Raw genomic sequence first — 17,127 nt, forward strand, 5'->3', positions numbered from 1 at the left:
GAAAAGCTCACAGTCATGTGTCCAAGATAAAGTGTAATTATCGTCTGAAAGAGCAATTGTGAGAATTGCCCCATTCTGTTCTAATCAGGTATTATCTAAGTAACTTTTATGAAATGCCAATTTTAAAAATCCCCATCTAAACATAATTTCTGAAAACGGGATGTCTATGGACAAAGTACAGAGCATTTATTGAACGGAAATGAACTGTGGAATCCCAGGCTTTGCCCCTTGTGTTTGTTTTCAGGAACATTGCAAGGAGGTCTTTGCCATGACTTACCTTGGTGTCTCTTAGTTTCTCTGTTCATAAAATTTTAATAAGTTTATTTTCTTTTTTTTAAATTTTGATTGTAGTTTTTCTCTTTAATGTTATTTAATGGTAGTCTCTCTCTTTACTGCTATTACAGCACTAGAAAAAAAACAAACCACCTTTGATTTTTTTTTTTTTTTTTTTTTTTTTTTGTGTTTGGCCTGCTAGTGTTCTCAGATTGTAGGTAAGTAGAAGTAATGGCTTTTAATTTGTGGTGCGTACATGCCTGTACATTACTTCTACAAGATCTCTGAAAGACTATTAATAAAAGTGAACTTGTCAGTAGACATAGTTATGTTAAACAGTTAGATGTCTGGAAATTTTGAAAGTCAATTTATAGACCTCCCCAAGACTTTGGACTATACTGATTGAATCCCATCCTCAATTACACAAATTGAGTGGGCAGGAACAGGGTCTGACATCTGTTTAAATGGGCTCTTTGTTGTCAGCTTCCATTAGTTGTGCTTCACCTGCTCTCCAATAGCCAGCCTTTCATAGGTGGTCTTCTGATTCATTCACAACATGTCCCACACATTTCCTCCTTTAGTTTCTCTTCCCAGACACTTCCAGGTAATTCAGTTGCTGAATATCTGTTGAATCTTAACAGAAATTCATCACGTGTCGTATTTTATTGAGGCTTTTGCTTTCAGTTAGATAGATGTCACTTGTTCTGGGAAACATGATTTTTGCCTCCATATGTCGAAATGGGCATGTCTCTTGACTACATTTAAATTAATTATTAGTCAAATAATCAAATGTGCTTAAGCTGGTGAATGAAGCTTCTGCCTTGCCAATTTTAGACATTATTTACTTCTGGGTATCCCAGTTGTCTGGTGCATTGTATGGGAATTGAATCATCTCTTGTATTCCTTGGCTTTCTGACACACTGCTAGAAGTAGCAGTTGCAGTGTTTCTGTTAAATTAGTTTTTCATAACTATTTATTAACCCCCTCTTTTTTGGAATTATAACCAATGTTTTCATTTTTTGCTGTGTGACCAGTAAGCTGTGTCTTGGACAGAACACTTAGAAGAACAAAGCCATGAACAAAATCTTAAATTAAGCTTATTCTTCATCTATGCTTACTCTTAAGAAGTTAAAACTAATGCTGCGTGGAAGAAGTAGGACATGGACCTGTTGGAACGGGTCCAGAGGAGGGCCACAAAGATGACCAGTGGACCGGAGCACCTCTCCTGTGAGGACAGGCTGAGAGAGTTGGGGTTGTTCAGCCTGGAGAAGAGAAGGCTCTGAGCAGACCTTATAGCAGCCTTCTAGTACCTGAAGGTGGCCTACAGGAAAGCTGGAGAGGGACTTTTGACAAGAGCACATGGTGATAGGACAAGGGGTAACGGCTTTAAACTGAAAGAGGGTAGATTTAGCTTGGATATAAGGAAGAAATTCTTCACTATGAGGGTGGTGAGGCATTGGAAGAGGTTTCCCAGAGAAGCTGTGGATGCCCCCTCCCTGGAAGTGTTCAAGGCCAGGTTGGATGGGGCTTTGAGCAACCTGGTGTAGTGGAAGGTGTCCCTGCCCACTGCAGGGGGGGTTGGAACTAGGTGATCTTTAAGGTCCCTTCCAACCCAAAGCATTATGTGATTCTAATAGCATGGCTAAACCATTCACTTAGTTTCCTATTTATGTTAACATTGTAGTCTGTATGTTAATATAAAGCCTTGATGATGTTAATGATTTTTATTGGCATATCATAAATCTGTTAGGTATTCCAAAGTGGTCACAAATGCTTTCTTAGAATCTAGGGAGTTGATAATGAGTGATTTTTGGCTTTTGATGATCTCTGCAGTGATTACATAGGGTAAAAATCTGGTCAACACATGATCTTTAAACTTGAAATCCAACATGCTATTCCACTAAAATGACATCTCTCTACAGTACTTAATATGACAGTGCAAAGGCTGTATTTCATTGAGGGACAATGTTTCGCCAGTTGTTCAGTGAATTGCTTAGGTGTGCTTTCTTTGTTGTAAGTGCAATGTCATTTTTCATTAATCTGGAAGCTGTTCCTTGGGTTCCATGTCTGTTGAAAAGTTTGGCAATTTTTAGTGATGTCTCCTAAGCCTTCAAAACTTCCATGCTGAGTTTTTGTAGTTTAAGTTTTCCTGGATTTTAACTTTTATTGAGGCTTTGGGAGGGCTGGGGGAGGATTATAATTTTTTTCTTAGGTTTTATTTTTTGCAGTGCGGAATGCTTCATTTTAAATCCCATGTACGTATTTCCATACTCGGAGTTCCTTCTATCCATTTTGCATATGCATTTAGCACATTCTTTTGATTGTTGGTCCAATTGTTATATTTGGAAAGTGTTGTCTTCCATAGTAAATTGGGTAAGGGGAAAACAAAACCGGGCCCACCTGGACAAGGAGTAGTTATTTTCATATTGCTGTTTCATTTATTTAATGTCTAGTTCATACTTGTCTGTACTTTATGGCTATTCACTAAACCTGAATTTTGGCACCGCAAAGCAGCCTAAGGTAAACTTAATTTTCCTTTGCTGAAATGAGTGTCTGGGACACCATTTCTGTGATTTATAAATGGGATCTGAGACATTTTAGGTTTGAGTTCCTGAAGAATTAAGAATAGCAACGGAATAAATGATGGCTGGGAAGGGGTATTGCCACTCTGTGGTGAGGGCAATTGTAACAGCTCAATAAAGAGTAAGTTCTTGTAGCAATGAGCTTCAGTTCACTTATGTTTAACAAAATAATAAAAGACAAGGAGAAAAATCGTATTTACAGAGAAGACTGTGGCAGAACTTCTCTTTTGTATTCCCTATCCTATAAAGCTAATTCATAAGGGGAATGAGGACTTTTCTAAGAATACCTGAGCAAAATGAGGGAAGAATTTAAGAAGGAAGATAGCAGCTCTGTGGCCAGTAGCAACATTAAAGGCAAAATTGTAAAAAGTTCTGAAATAGATGCATGTTCTATCTAGCTGATATACTCACATTTCAATATGAGTTTATGCTTACGTAACACTAAGTAGTTGCATGAGAGACACCACTGCAGTCAGATACTGCAGTCTCCGTAGTGTAATTTTTCCTCCCTTTTTGGTTAATGTAGGTCCTCAGGCGATAAAAGCAAATTTTTCCTGTGAGTGCCTAGCTAACAGTAACCCTCTTCCATAACAAACAAAATTGCTGATCTTTTTCCTTTTATTCAAGTGCAAGTGACAGTTCAAAAAGTTGTGAAATCATCTGTTCAAAGAGTGGGGTATGATTAGGAATCTTCAGAATATGGCTTAAGTCTGCTATAGGAAAAATGGGGTTTTTAACATGTATTTGTGGACCCTCATTTTGGAAAAACAGTACAAAAAATACATTTTTTCCGTGGGATTTCAGAGCATTGGTGTAAGAGAGTCCCTTTTGGGTTTAGAAGTGAACCTGACAGCATTTTTCCAGGATTGCGTCATATGTTTCACTCACACTTTCACATCCTGCATTAAACCACATGCATGCACATCAACAAGACAAGATTGTAAAAGGAGTGTAACTGGGGAACTGTTTTCGTGATATTTGATAGGAGTAATTGCGGCCACTGCTGTTTCAAAGCAACTGCGGTTATACTATACTATGTCAACAAAAGTCACTTTTGCCATATGGAAACCTAATTACTTCAGAATGATCTGTTAGAAAGCACTTTTGAGATAGGCCATTTATACAAATCAGTAAAAAATATTTGTGCATGAAAATTTTCTTAAAATAAGAGCTTTCATGTGTTATAGGTTCAACATTACAGTGATAGTTTTGGAAATATTAAAAAAGTAGACTTCTATTTAAAAGGTGGCAGGGAAATTTATTAGGTGATAAGAAAATATGAGTATTTCCCTATGATTTCTGTGATAAATCTGATCGTGCTATTGTTGAATGGAGAGGAGGGTTTTTTTGCTGTTCTCTTCAGCAAGACCCTAATATTGTGGGAAATGGGATGAAATATAGAATGCTACATTTTAGTGAGATCATGCGATGCCAGGGATATTTATCTGTGTAGTATTTATTCCATAAAATGGGCTAAAGCTTTTATTTTTTTCCTTCAATAATGTAGGTTTTTTCCATCTGTAGTCCAGGACATGCCTTGTTTTTACATTTGGGTGTTTGTCACTTCTGCGTTGTTTAGGGCACCTGTTAATCAGACATTTTTTCTGTCACTATGAAACTAGAGGATATCACAAGTTTGATAAGTTAAGTGTGGTAGTTCTGTACCTAGGCTCTTCTTATTTGCTGTCAGTAGCTGTGACTACAAAAATGTACTTCTAAAAGACACTGTAATCTTTATAATCGTAAAAGAAATGTTGCAAGCTCCGTGAATGTGTAAGTTTCACAGCGAAGCTAGGTTGACTGATGTGTTTAAAGGTCTGTCTTAGTTGTTAAGGTATAGAAGTGTAATTTATGGGTCGTCTGTTATGTACGTGAAGCTTTAGATGGTTTATTTGCTGACTCTAACTGCATAGATTTCTGACACATAAACCATCTGTTCTGAACTGCTTTTCTTGAAAGCATTTCTATATTCAGTCATTATGATCTACCTAAATCAGAAGACACAAAATATTTAGAACCAGATTTATTCCTGTGTTGTTAGTACTGGGGAGCAGCAGTGACCCAGGGGAAAACTAGTGTTTTCTGCGTTCCTGCCAGGCATTGCAATGGCTTCCCAACAGCCCCTTAGAAGAAATTCAGTGTAGGTTCTTCTGGCTGTCTCCTCGCTTCTGGCTGCTTTTGCACTGCGGAGGGCATCTGTGCCAAGGAGCAGGTCCTGGTCTCCAGGACCAGTGCTGCGGACTTGCTCATACCCTGTGGGCTCAGGGCCGAGTAGAGCAGAGTGGTTGTGCCCACGCTGGGCCCAAGTCTCCTCTGATTGCCAGATGGCAGCCACCACCCATATAGCACAATATTTCTTCTTTTTTTGTGGGGTTTTTTCCTAGTTCAAATTTCCTGAAATAATAGGAAGGTTTTATCACCGCCTTCCAGAACAGTGTTTAATACCCTTAGTATGACATGGAAGAATACAGGCTGGTTATCAGGGGATGTGGCAGGACAAAGTAGTTTAAAGGCACAGAATCAGCTGAGCTGAAATTGGAGAACTGAGTGGAAGGACAGAAACCTGCTATGATTTCACTTGTAATGCCCTTCTGAGCTGTTCCTGGGGTTATAAACAGTTTTTGTCTTGGAGAAGACTCTCTAGTATTCTGCAAAGGAGAGCCTGAGAGCAAAGTAACATACAGGCACTGTGGAAAATCCAGAGATGAGAGCTGAGGAGGGAACTAGGAGATGACATGCTTTGACACTGCAGGTCTGCTTGCAAATGAAAATTAAGTGTAGCTTTATCTCCTTTTCATGGTCTCTGAAGTAGCTTATGCACAATTCTGCAAGTGCCAGGAATACTGGAGCTGGCTTCTGTCATCTTGTTCCTGTCACAGTGCTGCTAATCCGTTATAAGGTCACCCAAGATTTGTGCTTTAAATCGGACATAGTCATTCAAAAATTCTGAAGAGTATAGTTTTGTCAGATGTAATTTGTTTGGTCTCCTTATGTTGACCTGTTAACTCAGTTGGTTCAACATCTATGTATCCCTTCAGATACTCTGGTCCAAACAGAGGTATCATGGGAAAAGAATTTCATTTTGTTTGATTTTAATGGTGTTAAAGCAATTTATAGCTGCTGGTAATTTGGTTCTGTGAGAATATGATCAAGTATGTTGTATGTACAGTGGATGTTTTATGTAATCATATTAAGGTACAGTGCTATGAAACGGCACTTGTTTGAATCTACCAACAAGTTAGAGTTGATTATAAACTAGCTATGTATTTCTGAAGAGATTGATTCCACTGAAATACTAAAAACCAAAATAGTTGCTGTCAGGATCTGAGGGAACCAAAGTACCTTAATAGTCATGACCAGCCTCACGTGGGACCCCAACCTGCACTCTCCACCCATGGCCCAGGAGCCCCCTTTGGCCTCGGCCCGGCTTCTTGCCTGAGCCACGTTGTGGACAGACCACCTCCAGCCTTGCTTCCTGCTGGCTGGGCTTCGCGGCTGGAGCCTCAGCCTCTGCTGTAGCTTTGCCTCCAGCCTTGTGTCCTGCTGTTTCTGACTCATCTTCTTGGACAGACACTAGACCTGACTTGTCACCTTGTTTTGTCACAGGACAGTCAGCTAAAGCTGTTATGTCCCCGGCGCTGCTGTCCTCAGGTGCTGTGGGATGGCACTGCCACCGGTGAGGGCTGCCACCGCTTGTGCTGGGGTCATCCTTGGCTGCTGGCTTATCTTCCCTCATGGAGCAGCCCAACCCTTGCTGCTCCCTGCCTGTTTCCCATCTTGCTTCATGCTGCCGTTTAGTAGAAAATCATGAAACAAAAGCCTTGTTTTGACAGCTTTTCTCCGAATGCAGACTGGACTGGTTGACCTTCCTCCAGCAGGCTGCCAGAGAATTTTGTGTGACTCCTTTTAACAGAAGTGGGTGCTTTTTTAAGACTATTAGACTTGTCCAATTAAAATCTTCTGAGAAAGTGTGTAGGGAGGCCAGAGGTGGGCAAATGCTGCGTTACTTCTTCCTAAAGGCTGTAAGTCACAAGGGGAAATTCAACCTGTGAAGCAGTCTGTAGAGTATAATGAGAAGTTGCCTCAGGATACAGATACTCATTGTTTCTTTGAAGAAATTAGTGTGATGGGAAAAGGGTGCTAGTCTAGAAATGTGTCTAGTGCTAATAGCTTTTTTTTAAAAAAAAAAAAAAAAAAGCCCTGGTCTGTGAGGAATGGAACACTTTTTACACTTTTTCTTTTTTTCCCTCCAGAAGAATGGAGAGGGATTTAAAATAATGGTTAACAACTTCGTGCTCTGATCTGTAAGATTGTTCCATATCTAGAGCCCCTTGGAAGAATTCAGGTTTCATTGGTTTTCACTTATACTGGGTTTATTGAATAGTCATGTGTCCTTCCCTACTTTCTTCCTTCTTCCCCTCCCTAATTCCAGGATGGTCCAGGAGGTGATGTGGTGTCTATGACACAGGGTTTCCTTGGATTTTTTTTTTTTTTTTTAAATATCATGTAAAACTGCTCAGTGTTTTCTGAGAAATAGAAAAGTATTAATATCTCCTTTTAAGTACTTTGAAACATAAGCATCATTTTTGCAAAACAAGGAAATAAAAGTGAAAAAGTGCAATTGGAATAAGAAACGTGGGGGAATGAGAGCTAGATGGTGATCTGAGGAATAGGTCTAAACATTTATAAAGCATGTGTATATGTCTAAAGCAATTTATAAGCTCCCATTGACATACCGATAGAATAAGTAGAATGGGGTTTATCCCTGTAGCCATTCTATTTGCAGTTTATTTGGTTTATCGGGTATATAGAGGTGAGTAGTTCTGTGCACGTAGATGTATTCTGCAATTACATTGCTGCTATCATATGTCTAACATAAAATCATATATAAACTCTTTCTAAACTGTCTTTAAATACTGACATTAGTATGCTATAAGCAGCTGTTGTAAGGGGAAGGCTACTCCTGTGTCTTTTATTCCCTCTCCGCATTTCCAAGATTTATTTTGGACTGTTAAAAATGGAACTTTGGACATAGATCTAGGAACTAGTAGAGACACCATTTTTGGTTTTCTACCTCTTAGCTCACTTGCCATTGAATAACTACTGACTCCAGAACAGAAGCAAATATTTCATAAATCAGCATAATAGAAAAGCACCACATTCAAATCAACATGGGGTTTGAATGCCTCCATGATTTAGAGATTTCTACAGTTACGTAGTAACAGTGTTTCATTCTTTCTTCATTTTGCCATAGATGATGGCTATTTTTCATTTGAGGAAAAGAAACCTTAAATGAGAACTAAACGCTCAAGTATTATTTGTATGTGTATCAGTAATTACTATGTACCAATACAAGCAAAAAGCTTGCTGTGGTTATAGCATATCCGTATCTGAACCAAACAGAGAAATATCGGTAGCAGCTCCTCTGATACCGAAATCGTGGAAATGGAACTACTCAGGTTCAATGAAAGCCTGACTCTGTATTAAACCTTGATCTTGTAGCTACTAGATCACATTTCTGTGTTGTGCATAGGGAGCTTACGTGTGTTGTTAAATGGGAGACAGTGGTGTTTCTGAAATGTTTACGGTCTTGAGTTCTCAAGACCTATTGCTTTACACTGTGATTCCCTCCTAACATAGATCTGAAACTAATTCACCTTTAATTTTGCAAAAGTTCGGTTACTGGTTTAAAGTCTGTCTGTATAATTTTTTTTTTTTTTAATTCGGTGAACTGGACCAAATGCTAAGTCCCAAAAGTGTAGTTGCTAATATTGCTAAAAGGTTGCTAATACTGATTCAGCTGTGAACTTCACATCACATAGCCAGTCATGATGGTTTTGAAAAAACTTTGTGATTGACAACTTTGTGCCATTAAATTCACTTCTCATTCTTCTTTGTTTGGAATTTTTTTAATGGACAAAGAAATATGTTGGTGGCTCTGTAGTCATCCATCTATGCAAAACTTGCATACTGGTTTCAGAATGCTTAATTACTATGCTAGCAGGTGTCATTTATCTAAACAGGTAACTTGTGTTTTTCAGACCTTACCAGTACGGAAGATTCCATGCAAAGCCAATGCTCCTTCAGGGTCTTTTTTTGCACGAGACAACACAGCAAATTTCTTATCCTGGTGCAGAGACGTAGGGGTGGATGATACCTGCCTGTTTGAGTCAGAAGGTTTGGGTACGTATCTGTTTATATAGTAGTAGGTAATTCTAAGTAACTTCTCTTTTGTGTTTTGCCTCTTAATAGATCCTGACTCCAAATCTGACCTGTGTCTGACTGTGCTCATCTGAAGCATGAACAAATAAAGTACACATCACTTAAAAATCATTTAAGTCAATTTTAAGAGGAGTCTAAATGAGACAAAAATCTTGCTATAATTTCTTGCACGCAGATGACTTCTTACCCTGCACACACTTTTTTGGTCATGGAATGCTGGTCCTTGGTTCAGTGAAGAAGATGGTCCTTTTCTGTTAAGGGAGAGTAGGATACAAGTGCATTCTCGGTTTTGGCTGCAGACATTTAGATACTCGTGCAGATTCAATGGGTTGCTCAGGAGGCAAGAAAAGATGAAAATTTTTCTCTGCATCCTACACTGATGTTTTTTCTAGCTGATTCCCTTGTACAGCTCTGGACAAAAATTAGCCAATGCTAGTGCTACAGGGTGTTCCATCAAAAGAATTGGACTGCTTAGGAAATCACTGTTCTAATAGTACATATTCTTCATTATTTTAACGCTTCTCTCTTCAAAGGAAAACTTATGAAACTTACCTTGAGATTTTCTTTCAGCCAAATATTATGAAATGAAGAGAATCCAATGTTTATTTGTTATCTGAACTCAGATAGAAGTGTAAAACAGTTGTGATGATAGACAGCTCAGTTTCTATGGAAGACAAAGGAATACACTGTACTGAATCAAGAGGCTTCTTTGTTCTGTTACTCAAAAGGTCTTTGACTGCCCGGTTGAAGTTCTTATCTGTGTTGCAATTGATCCATTTTTCTTCTTTTACAGTCTTGCTCTTCTAGCACAACTATTCCTGAAGCAATTTTTTTTTCATTTGTCTGTTCTTCTATCCTGTGAGGTTTTTCTAATTAAATTAAATTATTTTATATCTCTAGGAGAAAATGCTTGAGAGAGAAGAAATTAGTATCACAAAGGTGACAAATAGTAAGGATGTATTGTCTCTGTTTTGTTAATTAAATCCTCAAGACGAAATTTTTATTGGACATGGTAAATCACGCAGAAGATGAACAATAGTTGTATTTCCAAAGACTTGAAATTATGGAGAATTTGGACATTGCCTAGGACAAAGAAACTTGCAAACACAAGAAGGAGGGAGACACAAACCTCCAATGACTGAGATAAGCAGAAGAACCTGTGGTTAATCCAACACTTAAATGAATTTAGACTTTATACTGCTATGGTAAACTCAGCAATTTACCATTGTTCCAGTCATAGGTTAACTGTGTAATTGAGAGCATGTTTATAAGGAATTATCTCATGCATTATTAAGAAACCAGATCTTGTTTAGAGATGGATTTGGCATAGCTGAAATACCGACATTCCCTGGATAAGTTAATTTTTACACATAACCAGTGCTTTGCCTGCCACAGTCTAACACTGAGTGCAAATGCACCTGGAAAGTTGATGTTCAAGGTGAATTCCTCTCTCAGAAAACTGAAGTGAAATATGCCCAAATACACAGTCCGCAAACCTGTGCTGTATTAGATTTGTTTGATTAGTGACTGATTTTCTTCACTGATTAAAAACTAGGTTCTGTTGATTTCCTTCTCTGAGTGTTACTGTTTATAGAATGTACTTGTTGAAAAGACTTACGGTGCTGGAAATAGGATTAGGACTTGATAATATTTTGACCTATTTTCCTCAACTTGAGAAGAGGATAGTGACCATGCCATTTCTAAAAAAGATAAAAATAGAAGCTACTATTCTCCCTCAGTTTGAGCTAGAACTCTTTAAAGTTTTGATTTAATTTGAGGTTTTTCTAATGCCTTAGAAATAATGATGGATCATAACAGTTGCCGATCTAAAGCTTTTCTGTTCCTCTCTCTCCCACAAATCCCTTCTCCACTGCACAGGAAATAAAAATTCAGCAAAAGTAAGTAATATCAAAGGTTCTATTCAAAGTGGTGAGAAACATGGCTGAATGACATCTAAGTGTTCACACTGCCTCATGGAAGTCTGCTGTAATTTTGATAATAAATAATTGTGGTGAAATTATGGTTACAGATGTTTTTGTGTTTTCTTGTGGGTTGTCCGTCCCGTCCGCCCCCCCCCCCCCCCGCCATGTCTAATAAACTGTATTGATGTGTAAATTGCTAATGATAAAGCAACTATTTTCTGTCTATATTGAGGAACCTTACTGTGTTAATGTTCTTAATTGACTTGATTTTTATCCTCCTTTTTTAGTCTATTCTACCTGCCTTGTGGTATGTAAATACTGTATTATTTAATTAGATGCACATAGTGATATTTTCTTCATGACATTGTATCACATGTAACATTCCTGAGGCCTCTTTCTGGCAAATTTGTATTCTAACATTGTAAGAATAATTTTGAAGACTTATTGCACTGAAACATTTGAATCATGGATTTATAACGCTACTGATTTAAAAAAAAAAGCCCCAAGTCTATTCAGAAATCAGAATTAGATATATATTAGCTAAGAAATTATTAATTGCTGTTATTTCTCATTACTTAAACATATGTCCTCATCCTAATGAGTTCTGAAGTCTTTGAAATCATGCAAGTATAACTGCACGTCAATGCATCCAACACTCCCACTTTTTTAGCACTCAGATTGAAGTCGTATGAAGGTATTCCTCACTGGAATGGAACTGTGGCAAGCAGGCACTATAGCAGATAGGTGCAGTCCATGCCTGAGGAGCCTGCAGGCGAGTGATACTAATGGGAATCTTGAGTGTTCCTAGAAGCTTGGTTCTGCAAAACCTTAACATTCTAGGGTTGATCCAGACAAGCAAGTGAGTAGACCTCCTCCAGTCACTTTGTGTGCTTGTCCATTGCTTCTGGAATGACTTAGTAATTTATTTCATTATCTAAAGTTAATTTATTTAATTATCCAAAGTTAAGCACGGGTTCAAATGCTTTGTTGGATTTGGGCTATCCAGCTCAAGTAAACAAGGAAACAGAATCAAAGTCTTTCTTCAAAATAAATAGAAGAAAAAAAAAGCTGTATTTGTTATGCTGGTAGATATGTTTATGCCTTCTAATCAGTAGAGTTACTTTAAAGATCCTTGAAAGAGATCAGTAGAGAGCTCGAAAGTTTGAAAACAATGCATTTGTACTACTAACCTGTAGTTAGTAGTCTATAATATGATATATTTTGTCTTGCTGCATGTTATGATGCTTTAATGTAGTTTAGAAAACAACTTGGAAATATAGTTTTCCGTAAAGATTTATAATACAGCCAGCATTGACAGGTAGCAATCTATATGTATTTTGCCCTTTGCACTTATCTTAATGCAGAGACATGGCAGTAAAGTCTCAGAGTTAATGCCTCTGCAAAGAAAAGGTGGATGCTGTGCCTGTTGTATGAGCTGCAGAAAGGACGTTAGCATCTGTCACAAACATAGCAACACGGTACGTAGGGATAGTCTTGAATGCTGCAAAATAGAAGGGGACTCTGCATGCTCCCTGCACTCATTGACCAATTTGGCATGCTTTTCATAATTGTTATTTTTATAGTTAGTGTATTTAAGGAACAAGGAATTAGCTTTGTTGATAACAAAAACTATGATCCAAAGTCCAAACTTTCATCATTTGGGCAAATTCTGAGATACACTGTCTTTGAATGGGGTTCTTGGATATCTCATAGGTCACAATGTGTCCCATATCTAGGACTTGGAACATAAAGCACTACATCTTTTCAATCTAAGAAAAGTAATACTGTCTGTAACTCCTCTGTTCCCATGAAGTGTGTATTTTGTAGGTTCCCCTTTGTAGGTTTTAGGGCAGGAGATCCACACAGCTATGGTAATTCAATTTATGGAAACATTCTTGATGGAGATATTTGTAATTATGGTGCTCAAGGCTGAAGAGTGTAACACTCAAAGAAAAATCTTCTTGGCCAAATAGTGAGAATGGTAAGATTTTCTATGATTGTTTTAGTTAAGTGAATTTAAAGCTTAAGTTATGAACTCTTTGTTGGTAACATCGTGTTGTTGGATGGTTATAGGATTTGGAACCAATAAATATTCTGCATCTCTTCTATGATAAAGACTCCACCCGGCAAGAAAAGGGTTTGCCACCAAATCTGCCAGCATGCTAATGTGTGTTGTTTGTTTTGGGAGTTGTTGGATGATATTGTTCTATTAATGTTTTGTGCTTGTATATTCTGTAATTGTGCGTGTGTACACACAGTGTGTGACATGGACTTCTTTTGATGCAGCTTATTGATTATAGAGTTTAATTGGCAGGTTCCCTAAACAAAGGTATCTAGTGTTTTAGTGGAAATAGTAGACTTAAACACAAACACCTCTGATGTCTATTCTAATGTTGTTTTTTTTTAAAAGTTTTTTTTAAAAAACACTCAAATGTTGATTGCTTAAAAATATTTTATGCATAGGGGTAAAGGATTTTTTTAAGTAATACTCTAGTTTATCTAATTTCATATTACAAGATGGAAGTATTTTGACCAGTCTTTCACAGTGACACATCTACAGCTTGTAATAACATGTTACATTTTACATGTAGTTGCATCAGAATAAGGCTTTGTCCTGTCTTTCACAACATTTTACTAAACTACTCATACTATTTTTGAATATGTCTTGTTTTGAGGACTATAGAAGCATCCTGGACACTGTGTTATTACCATTGGATTAGCATCTTAAATTAATGAATTCCAGTAAATTATTAATGTTTAGATGATCTCTATATTCGTTCTAGATAATTCTTTACTATCCATAGATCTACTGTGTTTGAAACATTAATTGTGTTGACACTTCCAAAAGTGATAGTGCTGAAATGGAGGGCGGGGGAGCACAACTCCTTGGTTTAAGTATGTCATAGTAGAACTCTTTGACGCAGAAGCAAGGATATGTTTGGGATAAGTTGAACAGAGTAAGTGTTGCCAAAGCAACATTTAAAAAAAAAAAAAAAGATTACTGTAGGATCAGAAGAAAAAATATTAAAGGAGAAAGTGAAAGACAAGAACAAGAAGGATCAAAGGATCAACCTTTTGAAAAACTTGCATGAATTCTGATGGCAATTGGAAGCCTATGATAATAAACACGAATCCCCTTTGGAAAATCTCTTTGCTTCTAGTGAGCTAAAAAATGCTTTAGAAGCAGAAATCACATTCAGTTTTTTGATTCAGCTGTGCTTGAGATCTTTAAAAAAAAAATTATGTTTAGAAGAAAAGCTGACTCCACTAATAATGGTTTATAAAAATGTTAGGCGCCAAGGCTTGAAACTTGGCAGGGAGGTGTAAGAAGTTTGTTCCTGTATCATGGTTGGGTGTTCCGCTAGTTTAAAAAAAAAACAAAACAAAACAAAACCCCAAGCCACAAACAAAACAAAGCCCCTCACATTTGTTATTGTGAACACTCTCAGTTTAAACGTGCTCAGCGAACACATGGTCTCCATGTGCAGGGTGTGCTCTGCCTCCTCACAGCCCCAGGGGCTGATCAGCACTGAAAGCAGAGGCTGTTCCTCCTCTGCGCTCTCTGCTTCTCCTGGTAGCATCCAGGCACTGGGGAAGGGAGTGGTGAAGGATGCAGAAATGTGATGAACAGTAGGTAGGAAAGAAATGAAGTACAAGAGTGGAAAAGAAGGGGTGAGTGATCAGGAGAGGAGGACATGTAAAAGGGGAAAGGGGCAGCAACAAGATGGAAGCAGCGTGGAGAAAGAAGTTATAGCCAGAGAGGAGCAGCGATAAAAGCTTGCTAGGAGCTGAGAGGGAAGTATTGTTGAAAAAGAGTGGCTGGAAGTAGACTGAAAAGATACAGGCAATGAGGGCAGCAGATAGGAAGGATTTGAAATGAATGAGATGGAAAGCAAAAGGGTCTGCAACTGTACATGATATCTAAAATAAGCTGGACTTGTATGCACTATTTATAAACGTTCACATTGCTTTCTTGTCAAGCAAATATCATCAGTGAGATTCTCTGGCAAGGTGGATATTTCCATTCATCTTATGCAGTAGATCTGTGTAGCGCATGTGTCTTCTACATTTACAAATTGCCACTTGTTTATAGTCACCTACTTGGACAATTCACCTTGCTAATGTTTGATAGGGGAGGACCGGCCAATGATTCTCCAGGAATATTGTTTTCTTCCATATATGAAAGCATGAAAAATTACAGGAAATTGCATACAAAAATTGTATTAATGCTGCAAAGTGAAGTATTTGGACTATAATTAAGGCCGGCTGTACTATGTTAGTTAAACTATTTTTTCCCTAAAAGAGCTGTATTCTCTTTAGGATGGACCTTGCTCTGCCAACATCTTGGTATGGTATGGTTCATGAAGTGAAGGAAGCTCTTATTGGTATGTTATTTTCTCCTCCCATGCCTCATTTGTTGCAAAAATCTGAAGATGTTTGCAGAATGATGCAAGATGCTGAAGGATAGTATTTTGATGTTGCTACTGAATGGCGTCCGAAGAAGTGACTATGGCTCTATCACATCACTCCCACATGCAGCGGGAGGATCCATATCAGACTTTTTAATGCAATCACTGGTTGTGTTGGCTTTGCTTTCATACAAAATGTAGCATTAGGAAACTCAGCAATACTCTGGAGATCAGGCAGTAAGTATTTTAAAATAGCACCTAGATAAGTATGCTTTTTTTGTGTGTCTTATACCTATACCTTAATTCTATGTATAAGATGGGGATAATAATACTACTTACCTCATAGAAGTGTTAGAGGAATCTTAATTCTTCCTTTTACTTCGAATTCTTCACAGCATACAGTAGCACTGTTCTGGAAATGAATTGCACTGTGTTGAGTGTAGACTTCAAATGATGTGCAGTGAATCGTGTATGTGGCTGTAGATAGAATGAAGACAGCTTCTAAGAATAATTTTTCAGCTTCCAGTACTTACTGTGTCTAACTACGTATAAATTGCTACAATTACAGAAATATCTGTTGCTTAGCAAATGTCTGTTTGCCATGTAGTATGTCTGGGATTAAGTAACTGGTCAGGTCAAAAAGTTGAGGCGGTGCTTCGAAAATATTGATGAACTCAACTTCTATACGTAAAACTAAAAAAAAGCAAGTGTAAGAAATGTTTCTTTTTCTGTTTTCTAGATGGAAAAAAGTATAAAGGTAGTTTTTTTTCCAAAAAGCTTAGGAGCCAGCGTTTTGAAAGTGACTAAATATCGAGTTCTTTCAGTTATTGTGGAATAGGACCAGACAAAAAGTATCTCAAAATAAATACTCAGAAATCCAAGGCACTTGAAAGTGCTACTTGTTCCAAAAGGCAATGGTCTTAATTTGCACGCTCAAGGTTATACTGAACATTTGAGACAAAGATAGGTGTGGAAGTACAGTCCTGTGTCTCTGTGGCTTTTGCTGTAACTCCTGACCAGTCTCTGGCGAGGTGGTAGCCTATTAAACAGTTGCACTTTTGGAAAAATATGAAAATTTTGGGTTGAGAATCTAAATTACTTCCAGTGGGTCTTGCAGTGTACAAAATAACATTTGTTTGTCTCCGAAGTTCCCGAATACATATGCTGGTATAGTCCTCAGGAATGCTAACATTTTCTTGTTAGAAGTGCTGTGTCACTGTCCCCTTATCAGATGACCAGATGTTTGTTGTTGTGGTTGGTTATTGCCTGCACAGCTCTTCATCCTCTAACAATGATTTCACTGTGTCACGTTGTTTGATGTGAAATGCATGAAATGTGTCTAGATTATGTTGAGTCCGATTTGCTAAAGGACTTGGAATTTTGTTTGGGTAGCAGAGCTTTAAGCATTGACAGAAAAACGTTTTACTTTTCTTAATCAAATCCTCTTCCATTTCTATTTATGGATCTTTTTGCACATAATGTTACTTGAGCCTCTGTTTCCTCCTCCCTTCCAAAATTTATTCAGATGTGTATATGTGTGAATTGCAATTAAGAAATATTGGACTCCCTTTCTCTATTCCAAAACCGGTTTATTCCATTTATATTTTGGGGGATGCCTTATTTTGTAAAATCAAATTTTGTTTTGGGGCAGTCCCAACTGGTTTGGAACCGAAGCAACAGAATACATTTCTAGAGTTATGAATGTAACACTGTAAAAAT

The 17,127-nt window shown here is 37.8% G+C and overlaps 1 protein-coding gene across 9 annotated transcripts in view; it reads left to right on the plus strand.

Annotated features, from left to right (window-relative positions):
• Positions 1–17,127, plus strand: part of GAS2 (growth arrest specific 2) — a 100,128-nt gene that overhangs the window by 30,045 nt on the left and 52,956 nt on the right. For all 9 annotated transcript variants that reach the window (XM_087743257.1, XM_087743210.1, XM_087743228.1 and 6 more), the window contains one exon: positions 8,897–9,038. In XM_087743257.1, the coding sequence (XP_087599383.1) occupies positions 8,897–9,038 (142 nt within the window). The remainder of the gene's footprint in view (positions 1–8,896; positions 9,039–17,127) is intronic.

This window comes from Nipponia nippon, unplaced genomic scaffold, assembly GCF_047370975.1.
Source record: "Nipponia nippon isolate SJK-2023a ecotype South Korea unplaced genomic scaffold, ASM4737097v1 scaffold_10, whole genome shotgun sequence".
Lineage (NCBI taxonomy): Eukaryota > Metazoa > Chordata > Aves > Pelecaniformes > Threskiornithidae > Nipponia > Nipponia nippon.